This window comes from Typha angustifolia, chromosome 7, assembly GCF_048772165.1.
Source record: "Typha angustifolia cultivar Huaian chromosome 7, ASM4877216v1, whole genome shotgun sequence".
Taxonomy (NCBI): Eukaryota; Viridiplantae; Streptophyta; class Magnoliopsida; order Poales; family Typhaceae; genus Typha; species Typha angustifolia.
Window position 1 is genome coordinate 7110484 of NC_133245.1, and position 17356 is coordinate 7127839.

Sequence of the window (17356 nt, forward strand, 5' to 3'; positions counted from 1 at the left end):
TAAAGACAAACGAAAATATAAATCTGATAACAATGTTACAAATTAATGAGCATGCACCATCTGAAGTTCCACGATAACACAACTTTCCCCACACATCTTTCTCTTGCATAGATAAGGATAAAAAAAGAGAGTAGTTTTGCAATCAATATCTCATGGACATAGGTGGCAAGCTTGGATGATGAAAGTATCATAATTTACATCTTATCCAAGTTAAATAATTTTAACTAGATGTACAAACTGAAGCTGACGAGCTGATTCATCTCGTTCTGTTAGCCGCAAGGACAAGCATCAGAGCACTCAGTATGTAAAAAAGAAGACACTGTAGACTAGTGATATCTTCTTTACGTGAAGGGCGTGCCTCAATTTGGAAGGAAGTAAACTTTTCTTGTCAGACAAATCATCCAGTTGAAACTTGAAAGCCAGCAGCTCTCTTTTGAGATTGCTGTTATGGATTCTCACAGGAAACTTGTTCCAAGTGAAAGATCACTAAAATTGGAAAGAATCTGTGAGCGGGTTGTTCCAGTTTGGTGAGCAATTTCTAGCTGTTCTTCCAATGGGAGCATCTCATAACTGCAAAAAGAAAAGAAAAGAACAAATAAAAAGACTAGTTCAACATAGTATCAGCCTAACATTAATATACCAGGATACATTTAGCCAGCAAATTTATATTTTGATCAAAAACTATAAAGGAAAGTGGTCCAAGAGTAAGGTATAGGAGTTAAAATATAAGTTCTTTAACATATAATTTCTTTACTTCATACTTCTATCTAATATGCTTCAATCTGGTATTGAACTGAAATTGTTTGACATGATGATTTTCATATATCACTTCTTATGTCATGCTTTTGAAATCATCAATTATTTTTCCTGAGGAACATAAACTATGAAGACAAAATGTAAACACAGTATTCTTATTAGCCACTTATGTTCCATGGCTGGTCAGCAAACAGTCCAACCTTGCTACATCTTTTTGCATGCTTGAAAGTGTTAGAATGCGAAGGATCTAAACCATTGTTCTCGAAGGTGACCTCTGGTTCTGGAATAACTCTGAACTAATTTAGCTATAATTATTTCTAAGGTTTGAAAAATTGGGATCGGGATTGGCGTTCCGAAAAAATGATTCGTATCCAGATTGGATCGGATTTTTTTAATTACATAAAATTCTAAATATTTTTTAAAAATACAGAAAAATTTCTAAAAATTTAGAAAATATGAAAAAAATAAGAAAATAATAATTATTCACATATGAACCTTAAAAATTAAACAAAAATATTAACTTTATCAAAAGTCAAAATTCGATGAATACCAAATTGGCTCTCATAAATCCGTGTGATCGTCATCATAATCATCATAAGTTTGAAAATAATGATATCTAGGGTCTAGTGCTCCAAAGAGTGATTGCATCATACCATTCATATCAAATGGATCTTGTTGAATCTGAAAAGGATAATAATCAATATATGGATCTTGTATCTTAGGATATTGAGAAGGATATTGAAGAGGATAATAAACAACATATGAATTATGTGATTATTCCAAACAATGAATACTTGATGAACCATAATTTGTTGGAGTGAGATTTGTGTTGTCGGATTTCGTCGGAGTTCGTTGGAGCTAGATCTCTCCGTTAGAAAATGAGAGTGAGAAGAAAAGGAAAAAGTAGTGAAAGAAAGAAAGTGAGAAGAAAAAAGTAAATAGAGAAAGGGAAAGAGTTTGGAGGCATCAATAATTGATGTCTCTGGATCAGATCCATAATGGATCTGGCTCGATTTGATCAAAACCGGTCGATCTCGATCCTAGCCGATCCTGGCCGATTCCAATCATTTGATTAGGATCAGCCATGGATCAAGATTGGGTTTGGCCAATCCCGATCCGACTAACCTTGATTATTTCTTAAACTTGCATAAGAAAGCTTATACCGTTTAGGTTATTATGGTATTTGATTGAAAACCAATATAATAGTATAATAATTACACTAATGTGACATGAAATGTAAAATTTAAGAGATATTTTAGCAAACGACCAAAATACCCTTTATGATAGGACGGATGAGGAGAGGATAGGAGAGGAGGGAGGATAGGGAAAATGAAATGATAGTTAATTGAAGTGATGTACTTTTAAGAGTAAAAGAGTAATTAGATTTTGTCGGTAAATATAAATTATTGGATGGAAAAGGAGAGGAGAGAGAAGTAGGTATTAGTAAATTAGTATTGAGAGAAACTACTATTTTGATACTAACACTCACTATACTAGAATAAATTTATGCTTAGTCCACGACCTAATAGAGTCTAACTTAAACTTTTAGAGCAATTAGTAAGTCTATATGGTGTTAGAGCAGGAAGTCTTGGTTTCAAATCTAACCAGACTTGCTTGCTACTAAAGATATAAAACCTCAACCATTTAGTATCAAAATTAACATCTTCGGCCCATTAAAATATCTCAATTCTCAAGGCCACACACATAAGGAGGAGTGTTAAAATATAAAGAAATAAAATCATTATCTATCAGGCTATCAATTCAATAATCGTCTAAGCTAATATTACTACACTCATAATGATGAAAAATATATGCAGTAGGAAAGAAATTAACAAATAATCCGTAGGAATCTATTTTACTTTAAACTCGTCCAAACTTGGGCATATTTCCATAAAAGTTCCTCGATATTTGGGTGTGGTTTGTGTACAACTTCTATAAATCCATTGGCACCATGCCACCATCCACATATTTTCTGTATGCATTGCAACACAATTAGTGACCTTGAGTCCATCTATCAGTCTTGCATATTGCTAATATCTAGCAACATATGCCACTGGAACACACTCCGTGTAATTTAAGAACTCTTAAATTGCACAATAGAAACAGTCACACATTAGGACCTTTCTAGTGTTCTCAGATCTTGTTCAACTAAGGAAAAGAAGTGAGGAGCGAGACTAATACACTGCCGCCCTTGCATCGCTGTCGCTGTTGTTGAGTTCTGCAGTCATCCAGCTCCATTTTCCCCCTCCACTCTCGATCATGCCGTAGGATGAATGAGGAAGATGACCCAAATGGGACAAAAATAAAAAGATCCGCAAAGTGGATCTTTCTTAAGTAGCGGATCCACTTTCTAGATCTTTTTATTTTTGACCCGTTTGGGTCGTCTTTCTGATTCGTCCGACCTAGGGCATGGTTGAGAGAGGAGGGGCAAGGTGGAGCTTAACAACGGAAATGGTGATGGTGACTGTGGAGCTCCACAACAGCGACTGCTTCACATTTTTCTGTAGGAGGCGAGAGGAGAGATGCCGTGCGGCACTCCTCGTGGCACGTGCCGATACTACACCGGCACGGCAAGTGTTGACCCGCACGAGTCGTGTCGGTTGGCATGACAATCCTTAGACAGACCAACATGGAATCCTGAAACCTAAACATAAAAAATGAACATCTGTATAATCCTGCCAAACATATAAAGAAGGTATACTGAGAATGGCCAGAAGCATCGAAAATGCCAAAGATTCTGATTAAACACTGTAAATTATCCAGGTCCCTCACTGAAAATGGACCATTAAAGAAACACAGCAAGAATAACATACAGATACTATTATGAATTTAATTGGACACAATCCATAAAACAGCTAATGAGTATAAAATTTGAAAGAAGAGAAGAATAATAGGTCATAACTCATGAAAGTAGAGTAGAAATCTGTAAAGGTTCAGTAAGATTTAAAGGTTCACTTACTGCGAAAGAAGTTCTAAGTCAACCATATTATCAGGGCCCGGACGATGTGCTTTGCCATTCGAATGGAACTGTCGGAATGATCTGGGGTTTAGGCCACAGACATGGGGGACAACATCCACTAGCTTCCTCTGTAATGCCTGAAGTCGACGGTATGTGAGCTCATCAAGTGGTGCAATACATCCAATGCTACCATCTAGTGTGCTGAATAAAAGAGCAAATCTATTGGTCTTTTCAGACACGGGTGCTGTATTTGTTCTATCAGAGGAAGTACAGAGCATCTGCAAGCGCAAGAACTTTGTCACATGGGCTCCAGCATGAAATTCTGCTCTTGGCAAGAGCTTTTGCCCTTTCCAGCTCTCTAACATTTTTGGTGCATAATAGAAGATCTGCATCAAACTGGAAATCAGAGGTGCCCATTGGAACATAACTATCATCAAAATACTAAGTGTTCTTGGTGTATTTTTTATGAGAATAAAAAGAAGATACTGGTAATTCTTGGTTCATAGCTTCAATTTACTTAATAGAGCAGAGGTGCATATGTAAAGGTTGAGTTTTTTGAACTGCAACACTCATAGTATGGTTTCACTATCAGAAAACATCCAACTAAAAGAACAGACTTAGTGTCACAATCCATGTATACAATCAGTGTCCTTAACGTAGCATTTCATATCTTTTTAAGACTATCCGCATTTGGCATATCCTTCTTGTGGTGTATCCCTAATATAGCATCATAAAGGATGACCTTGAAGTTGACTAAAATATACAAGGACCTCGAACAAGAAAGAAGAAGACTCATCCCCTCCTCGCTGCCTTTATTAGAATATAAAAGATAAAAACCACCTTTCTCTAGTCTAGAACAAGGAACAAGGTCCACTTTCTCTTTTCTTTAAAAGCTTTTTATCATGACATTTATTAGATAACTAATTCGACCTACGCATTTAAGTTATACCAATGTATTGAAAAGCGGCCATGAGTTGCAGGCGGTCACCCGACCACATAGCATCTAGGTGGAAGATGGGTACCAAGGCCATTTAGCATGTTTAATATATATAAATTTAAAAATAATTATATATGATATATAATATATACTAATGTAATATATAATAAAGCTTTTAATAGTGCACTACACCAAAATAGAATATTTATTGCAGTACTCTATGGAAATTACAAATGGGAAACCTTAGAAATTGTTGTTCCAGATAGCGGTCCACTTTAGCGGAAACAGTATGACACCTATTTCTCAAAATATTTTGAAGCCGCCACCTACTCTTCTATAAAGCTTAAAAAATAGACTTATTTAGCCAAAAAGTTCTCTAAATAGAACTTTTAGAAAAGAAAAGAATGGAATTGGTATGGAGACTTGAGAGATACGATAATGGGTGATGCATCCCATGTCTAGCTTCTAGAGTATTTCGGAACTGCTATTATGTGATTAGAAGCTTCAGATAAAGAAATTAAAAGAAAGAGAAATAGCTAGAAGCTTCTGCAATCTGTTCTGCCTTTTCTCATCATCAACCAAAATAGTCTCTCTCACTCATGCTCTTTCCCCCATCAATATTGATCTTGCCAATTTGCCCTTGTCGCTTTCTTTCCTCAGTCCAAATTGATTCTTGGTCTCTGCTGGAATCCATCATCAATTTTCAGTCTTCATCATCTACAGCAGTGACCTATATCGGAAGATGCCAACTGGAGGATAATTTATAGCAAGGGATTAGTTATACGCGAAGTCTTGCAAGCAAGATCTACTCCAATCAATAATCGTGAATATCTAGTGGCAGGGATTGTTTCTTCTATCTATGACTTGATTGCAATAGATTGGTCTGTGTTTAAACGAATCTGTCCTTTTTCTCTCTAGAGTGAGGTCGTTCCACGTAAAAAGTGTTGTTAGTGTTGCTTTATTTTTCTTATTATGGTTTACATCATACTTGATGCTAGACTCTAAGTGAGCTTTCTTACTAAGTATTTGTTATAATTCTGCATTCAAACAATGCAGTCTACCATTTTAATATATAAAAAATTAAAAATAAGTATATAATATATTTTTAATACTAATATAGTATATATAAAATTTGTTTTTTGTAATAATGCACTACACCAAAATATCAATAGCATAATTACAATATCACAGCCATAACTAGTTTACAAGAATCACAACCAAATATCTAAAGCAAATAACATGATCAAAGATTAACAATGATAAAAGGGAAAAAGTTTTCCTTCAGCAAACTAACAATAAGGCTATGATGATGCTCTCACTGCAAGGATTTTAGTGTCCTTGGAACTAGGTGTGCTGCATGCTCAGTGGCATGGCTTGTTCATTCAACACATTTCATCATGTTCGACAACATCCCAAGTGAGAGGAAAAGGGAATGATTCCCATAGAAACATTCGGAGAAGATTGATGGAGACATAAAAAATGAGATTGTTAGAGGATCTATGATAAAGAAAACAAACTCTTCAACCAACTTACTACAGTGAGTTATATTGTGAAAAAGGAGGTTTCATTTTGCTTTCTTTCTCTCATTTTTTTAAGCCAACCCAATCCAATGAATATAACTTATCTTCTTTTTTACCTATGATGTGTTCTGGTAGAGAAATGATACGAACCCGCCAAGGATCATAATCAAATCCGCCCTGACAGCAAATAAGGGCCCCTATTGCTGTTTGGGGGTAGTGTGCACCAAAGTCTAGTGGGTGCGTGATAGGCTTTGATACCAATTGATGGGATTTGAAACCAAAAGATCGGCTACAGAACAATTTTTTAAGATCTGAATTTATTGCAGGAAACAGTCCACGCAACCGTGGAAAAATATTCGTTGGATATTCTCTGATGGTCAGAAAATTACGAAACCAATTGGGTTAGATTTGTAACTTCCTGATCTACAACTTTCGTATTTATGTCCTTCGCAAATTCAAACTGTAGTAGAGACGAAAACACGGAATAATGTGGGTGATGGTGATGGTGAAGAGTGGAATGGATGTTAGGGTTATGGATGGGTATGGAGATGAGGGTGGATAAGAGGCAAGAAATTAAGAATTCAATAACATAATGAAGTTGGCTGGCATCCACATATTTATAGAGGCTAGCCAACAAGTCCTAAAACAATATGAAACCCCAAATCTAGAAGATTCACATCGATCGCGCCCGATCGCGTTCGAACGCACTCAAAAAAACCCCTTCTCTGGATTTGCGAACGCGACACAGGCCTTCGAACGCGGGCGTTCAAACTCGCCCGTCCTCATTCGAGCACACTATATGCGTTCTCTGTATTTACAAACCTGATGTAGGCGTTCACAAGGGCGTTCAAATGCGACTCTACCTGCATTCGAACGCGACATACAGGAATTTTATTTTAATGAAAATAAACACCTAATGCAACAAAAAAATCCTAACTAAGTGTATCAGTGCGCACCGAGCTCAGATTACTGATGAATTTTTGGAAGCGGTGCACACCGATAAAGACTAGCGAGTATGGTAAAGCTATAGTGGTCTATTGCAGATAAAACTTTAGATGAGACTTTCAAGATTGTAAGGGGTTGTGAGGTAGTGTTTGGACTAAAGGGAAAGGGTCATGGAAAGGTATAGCTTGGTGATAGGATGATCTAAGAATTAGATATGGTAGATGATAGATGAATTAAGGCTAGGGTTGACGAAGATGGTGGAACGTGCATAATGGATCTAATATGGTTGTGCATAGTGAGAGAGCACCAATGCGGACGATAAAGAAAGAGAAAGACTTACTAGAAGATAGAGAGAGCTACCAAACAAGAGATAGGGAGATTGAGGAATAAAAAAAAGAGTCTAAAAACTGAATAAGAAATAAACTATTAAGCTATATAAACAGTCCCAAAATCTCTCAGGTTGATTTTCCATTCCGTCCTAGATAGAGTTTGAGTGAAAAAAATCCGAATACAAAAAGTTTATACACGTCAACGATCTAATCTATCTGGTTTCATAGTTTTCAAACAATGTATGAATATCTATTGATTATTTTCCCGGAACAGTGTAAGACTGAAAATTCCTGCAATTTAGGAACTTAAACTAGTTTTGACTTAAACTCAATCCTGACTTGGACCATATTAAGAAAGAGAGGCAGAAAATGAAAAGGCATAGGTGGAGGTGGCGGTGGATAATGGATAAAGAGAGAGAGATAGATAGAAATAGAGAGACCACTAACTGTAGCAGTTGAGACGACACCCACCATTGTCCGTCCATTGACGAGCACGAGAGAGTTTCCAAGTGAAAGATGAGGTATTAAGGTTAGGGATGTAGCTATTTGCATGGGATCGGTGCAAGCTGAGTTTGTTTGTTTTTTTTTAATTAATACCTTGTTGGGCCACGTATCCACTAATAGCTTGTTGGGCTGCCTCTGCCTTGGCGACTCCCCAAAACCTGACAATGCAGCCCAGCCACCTTGTTGGGGCACAAATGGCACAAATGTTCAACGTGAGCCACAAGGCAGCCACATAGGCAGCCGCCTCAATACACTGTTTAAAACACATGGGCTTTCTTTTATTTCTCATTAACTGATCAGTTTTAGATGTAACAGATATTTTCGTGGTATATATATAATGGGATAAGAGGGCATTGAAGTCCATCTGTCGAGGATGTCATATTTCAATATTTATTTCTTGAGATTTTTAATGCATAGTGTGGCAACAGTTGGACACTTAAACTCCCATCCCAATGTAATTTTTTTAAGAAGTTAAATTTGAAATGGAAGAAAAATGAAGTAGTAATATTTGTCAGAAGATAATCTTAGGGGTGTATTCTTTTAGGATCCACTTCATAGTTTTCTTCGCACAAGTTTACTCTTTTTGTCAAGCTACCCCTTTATTTGGGCATAAGATCGGCTTGTGAAAGATCATGGTAGAAGAGGTAATAAATAGGAGTCCACTGATAGAGAATAACATATGTGAGAATAGACTTAAATGGTTTGACATGTCCAACAAAGAGCATAGGTGCACTAGTAGGACTGGTTTCATTCAAATAGAAGGTTACTTAAAAGGTAAGGAGCAACAAAACTAAATGTGCAGAATTAGCAAGAAAAGATTATAGCTCTTGATTTGGTACTAATGGATGCATTAAACTAGATGAATGGATAAAATAGATCCATATAGCACTTGATTGATTTATACTCCTTAAAGCCAACAATTTATCCTGCCATGTTCGAGTGACGCTCCATCATTAATACATAGAAGTTGCATGTACAAAATGCATATTGAATAATAGTAATGACATTTTTAAAGTTTCTTCATTTTCTCCCACAAACACATTCATTTGTCAAATAGATAAAAAATTCATCTCAAGAAACATCTTTCTAGGACATTTTAATTTGTGAATTTTGAGTGAATCTGGAGAAATTTTAACTATTTTAAATCTACCACTATTTGTTTTACGCATACAATTCACTTCAAAATTTAAATATGAATCTAGATGAATGTTGCTAAACCGAATAATGACTTTCAAATATAAATCACTTTCTTGTTCAGTGCTTTGTGTTAAAAATTTGAAAGTCACTTAGTAAACTACTAAGTCTTAGGGGGAAAATTTTCCACAAATCATTGAACCGGACAACTTTCAAATATAAGTCATTGAATCTAAAAGCTTTTTAAGTGGAAATTTCTCCTCCTAACACTTAGCAATTTGCTTAGAAGACTTTCAAATTTTATCATAAGTTGTTGAACGGGAAAATTACTATATTTGGAAGTCATTGTTCGGTTTAGCAGTTTTGCTAACTAGACAAATCTCACCTAGATTCATATGTAAATTTTAATGTGTGCTGGACGCAGAAAAAAATGTTTGGGAGGGCTAATTTGTTCAAAATCTCAAATCTAGAAGTACATTAGGTTTCGTAATTTGGAATTTTGAGTGATTCTAGAAGCGCAATAGAATTGGAGTTCAAATTTAATTGAGATATCTAAAGAGAATTCTTGCAAAAATATTTGAACTTGTACAAATATGAGACTTCTAGTTGGCACCGCCCACCAGTGCCATATAGTAGTTGTGTTGCTGCTACGGAGATAAGAAATAGTGTAAGAGAAAGTGGTCAGGAACATCAATGACCAAATCAGGAGAAACAAAGTGCGGAAAGAGCGTATGCACGAAGAGAAAGAAGGTTACAACTTACAAGTTGATGGTGGTTCTCTTTATTCATAGGCTGATATTGAGGACATCACTAAACATAGAACAGACCCAACTTTTACTATTATATTCATACTTGTGAGATAATATCAAAAGATTCAAGACATCACCAATTTTTTTCTTTAGAAAACCATGTCCTTAAAGTGGGTTTCATAGTATGCACGCTAACTCCATAATTGAGAATCAAAAACAGTATAATACCACTAAAAGCTAGAATATTAAAGACATCACTACACATAGGACAGACTCAACTTTCACTATTATATTTATACTTGTGAGATAATATCAAAAGATTCAAAATATCACCAATTTTTTTCTTTAGAAGACCATGTCCTTAACATGGGTTTCATAGTATGTGCGCTAACTCCATAATTGAGAATCAAAGACAGAATAATACCACTAAAAGCTAGAATTGCAACAATTGATTAGAGGTGAACAAGAAATAGAGTTTATTATAATATATTAAGATCTAACGCAAGGATTGCCATGCCATGCCATGCCAACCTGTGGTTGGCATGTGGCACGAGGGTGTCACACACCACCTATCCTCTCACCTCCTTGCAATGATTCACGAAGCCGTTGCCATTGCTTTTGCCACTTGTCATCGCCCTTTTGCTCACGTGCCTTAGCGGTGAGGAAGAAGATGATGGAAGCAAGTCAAATTAAATCATTTTAATTCTGCCACTAGGGCATGCAAGGACAAGTAGTATCCCTCTCTCCTCATTCTCTCCTCTTGTATGCGGTCAGCAGAGGGTGAAGCCTCTACTCTACTCTTGTGGCACAAATCATGCACAACAATCCTTGGTCTAAGGTAGGCCCTTCTAAGTATCCCGATTAACTTAGAGACTTCTTATAGGTTCTAAACAATAAGAGGAAAAATAGATAATACAAAGGTTGAGGAAAACGAGAGTAGTCATTATCGTTCCTCTCAAAATTGCATCTCTCTACTAAGCTTGAATGTTCTTCATCTAATGTTGCCAAATTTAGTAGTGTATATTGCATTTGTACATGAAGAGAAAGCTACCACTTGCTATGAAACCATTTCTTTGCAATGTTTACAACAACAAACTTAAATAAGTTCTGATAACACTTTCCAAATTATGTTCGTTGAGGTTAGAGGAAGTCTTTTTCCTCATCTTATTGTTCTCTTATTTGGGCACTGTTTTCCTTCACAATTTGTGCTAGGTTTTACAATCCATCTAAAGAAACTTCCACAATAAAATAAAATAATAGTTTATCCAAGAGAAAACAACTTCTAGAAACCTTATAAATAACACATAAATGAGGGATTGCCACCTTTGCAGTGATAGAATTGATAAATTACCAAAATAAAATTGAACTAGAGTACTGTTATAGAGTAACAATATTATGCAGTTCTATCTTGGCCAGGACAAGAAAATAAAGAATACTATATATCAGTAGAAAAAATAAGATAAGAAAAGTTAGTGTTACTATTCAACCGAAAAGTATAATGAGTATAAGTGAAAAATCACCTGAATATTTTTGTCCGCGTCTGAAACTACTAGACTCAATGTGCTCCCATCAATTAAGAACTCTGTTGCATAACAATCAAGAGATCCAAAATCTTTTGCTAGCAAGCTCAACTGAGCACCTTGTTCTTTCCAATTAAGAAAATATATGCTTTTGTGAATGTCGCCAAACAAGATAAAATTTTTTACCTGAAACATCAGAAATTGCTTACTAATAGTACCAGTGTGGCAGTGTCAAACAAACACTCTTACACTTTCTTCAATAAAAGTAACAGGAGAAAAAATGAACCATCAAGTAATAAAAATCAGCAGGTTCCTTCAAAGTTCAATCTACATCTAGAAATGTCCGGTTCACAGGCAAATGGCTACCAAATTTGAAGAATAGAGTATTATTGATGCGGACATCAGTGACATATTATATAAGCACATGTATTAGTACATTCCTCCTTTATAAAATTAGTCTTAACTCAATTATTTTTATTATAAGTTTCATATCAGACCTTAAAAACCCAAAACAATCCTCAATCAATTCCTTCGTAGACAAATAATATTGCAATGAAAAATGTCATACCACTTCTAAGGAAAATGTAGAAAAAAATAGAAGTGGGATATTGCAAGCAATTCTCATATTAAAAGGGATTAGCAACCTCGGAAACACGGATACTTTCATACTCTCACCATATCCGTATCGGATACGATACTCGTATACATATCTGATACTTCCTTAAAATATCTGAATATTAAAGATAAAATTAACATTGTAGATATTTCTCGAATAGTTCATAGATTCTTCATAGATACTTTTAATTTTCTTATCAATGAGGCAAATCAAAGGAGCCATTACCTTTCATTTCTTATAAGATCTAAAAGGTTTCTCTTTGTGAAAAGATTTGAATTCGCTTATTTATTATATATATTATATTAGAAAATCATATAACAATTATCAATTTCTCTTGATTTATAGATCGAATTCACTTGTTTATCTCACATTTTAGTTAGTAATATAGTACATAGTATACTAGTTTGCAAAGAACAGTAATTATTTTAAATGTTTATTGAAACATAAACCTATTCTTAAAATAAGTCTAACTTAATAAATACATGCTAAATTATACAGAAAAACCTAAGAATTTCTTAATGATAATAATTACAGATTCAGCACGCCTTATTGGGTCCTTAAAGCACTACAACATTAGGACCTGGATGTACACAAATGTAGAGTGGTTGTAGCTTGTGATCATTAACCCTTGATTGTGACTACTCATACCTCCTAGATTCCTTTTCCAAATACGGTATATTATATTTGTATGTTTATGTGTGCATTTGTTGGCCTCTAGCATGAGAATATTTGAAATTAAAGGAGGTTAGCAATGTACATGTTGTTCATATCTTTTTTGGCTCCTTTTACAATCTAAATTCCAAAGAAGACATGATACTGTGAAAAGTACTAGATACTCAACAATTGATTTATTCTGAAAAGAATCATGAAATCACATTAGCAGGTAGTTGATATAGGTCATAAGAATACCCGAGTAGAGTCCCAGATTTAAGGGTGCATCTATTGTCTATAATCGCTGATATGCAATACATTAATTTGTATTTTGGTCCATACCCAAGGTTAGGAGTATGAAACGCACAAACAACCGAGCAAGCCACTCCCCCGTGTATGTGCATAGCAAGTTACCCTCATACATTTGATGTCAACTAAAATGTGCAGTATTCGTTATTTAGGATTGTTATATTCACATAATTGATAGAATATGGATTGAGCCTTTGGGCTGGATTGTAGAACTGTATATTGAGTGTGTTGAACAGTTTCTAGTATTGTTCTTATCATTCAAAGCCGATATGATGATTGAGATGTTGTAACATGCATTGATTTTATTATTATGATAACTTGATTATCAAGTGGCTATAATATATCATCTGTTGTTATATTTGATATACATGATATGATTACATTATATGAATTATTTGCGATTCATATTCGTTCTTAGTATAATAGTTCTTTTATTGACTCACGTTATCCAACACATAAATTACTGTTTGTTTGGTATTCCCCAATTTGGGGTAGAATCCATTCATTGAGCCCCTTGGCTCATGACACCTTTTATTTTCTAAACCTACAGGTATGGATCTTAATAGCGTATAAAAGACTTGAGTATCCTACATTCCTATCCAAGAAATGTGTTAGGAATTTAGGATGTATAGATGTTAGCCGGTATGCAGTGATGGAGTTTCTGTTAGCACTTGGCAGTTGGTTTTTCACTTTTTTGTATCATTTTATACCAGATGATAGTTTGTATAAACAGGTCACTTTTGTTTATGATGTATTTTACATACAAACTTCTACATATATGTGATTGATGTACTCTTGACTGTGGTCTGTGTGGGACCGACTTGGGTGATATAAGGTATGTACAACAAAATTTTATGGAGATTCTGAGTACAGGTTTGGGTGATGCCACCCGAGTTGTCACATCTCCGCGCATGCCGTTGGACACATACGTGCATGACCAAGGGACAAGTGTTACAAAATACCAAGTATATCTAGATGAACACTTAAAAAGAGTAGCATTGCACTGATTTACCATGCTTCAAATTTAGTCTTTGATATCACTTGTGACTCATAAAGATCAACTACAGCATGATGGGCTACCAATATGTAGTTAGAACCATGGATGGCTCTGTCGACCGGCATGGATCCGGATCCAGATCCGCAACTTAAATTTTAACCGATAACTTTATATATATATATATATATATATATATCTCGATTTCTCTCTCTCTCGATCTCATCTTCTCCCTCGGGCTAGGGCACCCGATGCACTCGAGCGATGGCAATTGGCGAGCGGCGGTCAGCAACAACAAAGGTGAGTATCTCGTTTTTTTTTCTTCTCCTCTTACGGCCGGCCGTGTCACGTGTCGTGCCGGCCACAGGCCGACACGGTTCGTGCTTGTAGCACGGCCATCGTTGGGTAAAACTTAAAACACAATGTATTGAATATAGTGAATAAGTAATTAGAACCTTTGAGTTCTATGGCTTTTTGGTCAATTATTTTGCTGATCAGTAAAATAACTGGATCACATCAGTAGTGACTACTTTACTCGTTTAATGGTCTGACCTACCAGTGTAGAAAGTTTGGACAAACAAAACTAGATAGCAACAGCTCTCTTACATATGGTACAAGTTTCTCTACTTAAGGATAAATTGGAAATTTGATATTTGATACAGTGATCAAAAAGTGAGTCCTGAAAACACCCACAACTCTAATGATGATAATGACAAAATTTTCAAGGGAAATTTGGAAACCAAAACTACTCACAATGTTCAAGCTCACAACATGCAATGGAGCATCATAGAAAGCAACACCATTCAATTCAGAGCCGGTCCACCTATGCAAGGTGATCTTTGGACCAGATGCTATCAGCAAGTGGCCTTGAAGAGCTGCTAAAGCTGAGACAGCACCCTTTAGCTCCTTTGAGTAGACCTCTGAAACCTATTAATTAGTATCATAAGAGGTAAAAGAAACGATGAAAGAGAAAACTAGAAAGACCAGTACAGGTAAGAGCTAGCACTGGCAGGAAATTTTGAAGAAAAATTGAAATACATTTCATATGTCATACCAAATTTTGGGATATTTCAGCATTTTTGACAAACGTATACAGTAACACTCTTCCTCGAGCAGCTACATCCTCTCCTTGTACATAAGCAGTCCCAATGGCCATAAGAGTGTCATTTTCCTTCGTTGTCGTATTCTGAATTTACAAGATGTTATAAGATAGGTATTAACATACAATAGTAATCCAATTCCAACCTTAAAAGTATACATGATATATTAAAAGAATTACTATTTACCATAAATAGTATTACTAATCCCTGGATCTAGGCACTCCAACAATCTAAAAGATACAACAGAGAGGAAAGGTAATGTTGTGGGATGGAAGACCATATACAACACTTACATATAAAGTAACAATGCGTACAGTGAGGGCATTTTCTGAAGTTTGCATTGCAATAGTAGCCTTAGTCTCCCAATGTCCACCAGATTTCTCTGGCTCCATAATCCGTACCTCGAATTCATCAATACAGTAAGTCTTTTGCATGTCATCTGAATTAATGCTCTCATTGTCTGGCTGATGACCCATTTCTTGATCAACCAGAGAAGAAAGAACCTGGTTTAGAGGTCGAATAACCTACAGAAACAGGAAAATAGCATTCTTAGATGACATTATGTAATTATTTGGCCTTGATATCATTATGTGTAACATTTCCACATCTTATTAGGATCAGCTCAAAAGAGAGCAAACAGTTTCGGAGTATCAACAATTCAGGCAGACATCATGATACTCTTAATCAAAAGATAGCTAATAAGGTATGTCGTCATTCTGAATGCATATACTTACAGGAACAGATAAAATAATTGGATACAAATTCTTTTCAGCATAGTATGTGACCTGATGCGGAGTGCCCATCAAAGGTATCTACCAAAATGTGAAAATTAAACAAATTAATTAATCTCAGTGCACCAATTTACAATTCAAAATAGAGAAAGGGAACATAGCTGCTGATTTAACCTTCTGAACTGGCCAGTAGTTGTCGTAGTTACATATTGAAGGAAGCTGACATATTTTCAGATAACCCTATAGAGAAAACATTACATTTAGTCAGTTTTCTGTTCCTTATTATAGGCATATACAAAGATAATGGAGATGATCTCAAATAAACATTTACCTGTGATGTTACATATATAAGTCCATGATTGCAATTTACATTGTGGAGAACTGTAAAGGCTACTATTGAACCATCACATAGCTGCATATTATTGTAAAAGGAAAACAGTAGGAATAAGTAAGAGAGGTAACAAGCTTGAAAATTAGGCAAGGAAACTTTCCCAGATTATAATATCAAACTCACAATCTAGTAAAAGCCATACTTGGAAGATCTTAAATCTAGCAACCAACACTCTTCAGACTATTTAGAATGAAAAAAATCTGATAAGAAAGCATAAGTTGGTCTAACTTTCTTGATTCCAAGATTTGACAGTTGAAGGATAAGCATTAATTTATATCAACTACATACAAATTAACAATTATGAATCATATAATTTTCATGGATAAAGCAGCTTCAAAGACAAGAATACAAGGCACATTCTAGTAAACAAACTTGGATCACACAGTAGGCAAAATATCTCTATTGCACTATGATGAGAACCTGAGCAGCAATTTAAACCTGCAGACAGCATAGAAATGAATGGAGTTTTACTATATCAAGTGCCTGTATGAATTGTAAAATTAACTTAATAAATGTTTTTTTTTACATTATCCTGTAATAATAAGAGCTACAAGCATGCTTACATATGAGAAAATTCAACACTGAGGTCACGAATTTCTTAAAATCGAGAACCAAGCGGTACTCGATTGTCAAGTAAAATATCTACAAAGTTCCAGGCTTAGGCATTTTGGTGAAAAAGGGAGAAATACCATGAATAAATGGTGAGTGGTTGAAGTGACCTATTGAGTATTAAACTAGATTCCAGATCAGAGATAATACAACTTATTGATTGTTGGATAAGCCAAGAACAATATTTTGTCCCTGGTATATACTGGGTTTTTTTTCTACCAATTGGGGCTCTCCCTTCACTGCCCCCATGGGGATGGTCTACAGGGTTCTTTTCTAGATCCAGGAGCTAGGAAGTCCGAGCATCATTATTGCATTCCTATAATTCCAGCTGCGACAAAGCATCTTTTAAGACCATTTTGTCTTTGAAACATGTGTCCTCTCTTCCCAGCTCTGTAGGGACAAAACTCCTTGGATCATTTCCCACCCTTGTGGTACTATCGAACTCTTAATGAGTAAATCCTCTCTAGAATATTATTTTCTATGCCATAGTACATAACTTCTCCAGAATACAACTGTTTCCATATTTTGCTTTTCCACCTAATTTCATACCTAATCATGATTACTAGTCATACAGATTTCCCAGAGGTAGTTTTGAGCATTAG

General features: G+C 35.5%; 1 protein-coding gene across 2 annotated transcripts in view; it reads right to left on the reverse strand.

Moving 5' to 3' along the window:
* Positions 1 to 17356, reverse strand: part of LOC140762489 (probable cleavage and polyadenylation specificity factor subunit 1) — a 67264-nt gene continuing 49908 nt past the window's right edge. Inside the window, exons 18-26 of one of the 2 annotated variants that reach the window (XM_073100332.1) lie at positions 16086 to 16166; positions 15929 to 15994; positions 15758 to 15835; positions 15317 to 15547; positions 14978 to 15109; positions 14677 to 14850; positions 11354 to 11539; positions 3716 to 4101; positions 1 to 570 (exon numbers count right to left, since the gene is read on the reverse strand). In XM_073100332.1, coding sequence (XP_072956433.1) covers positions 456 to 570; positions 3716 to 4101; positions 11354 to 11539; positions 14677 to 14850; positions 14978 to 15109; positions 15317 to 15547; positions 15758 to 15835; positions 15929 to 15994; positions 16086 to 16166 — 1449 coding nt within the window. In that variant the 3' untranslated portion in view covers positions 1 to 455. Of the gene's footprint in view, positions 571 to 3715; positions 4102 to 11353; positions 11540 to 14674; positions 14851 to 14977; positions 15110 to 15316; positions 15548 to 15757; positions 15836 to 15928; positions 15995 to 16085; positions 16167 to 17356 lie in introns of those variants that run through there. The other variant, XM_073100333.1, reaches the window with a different exon arrangement.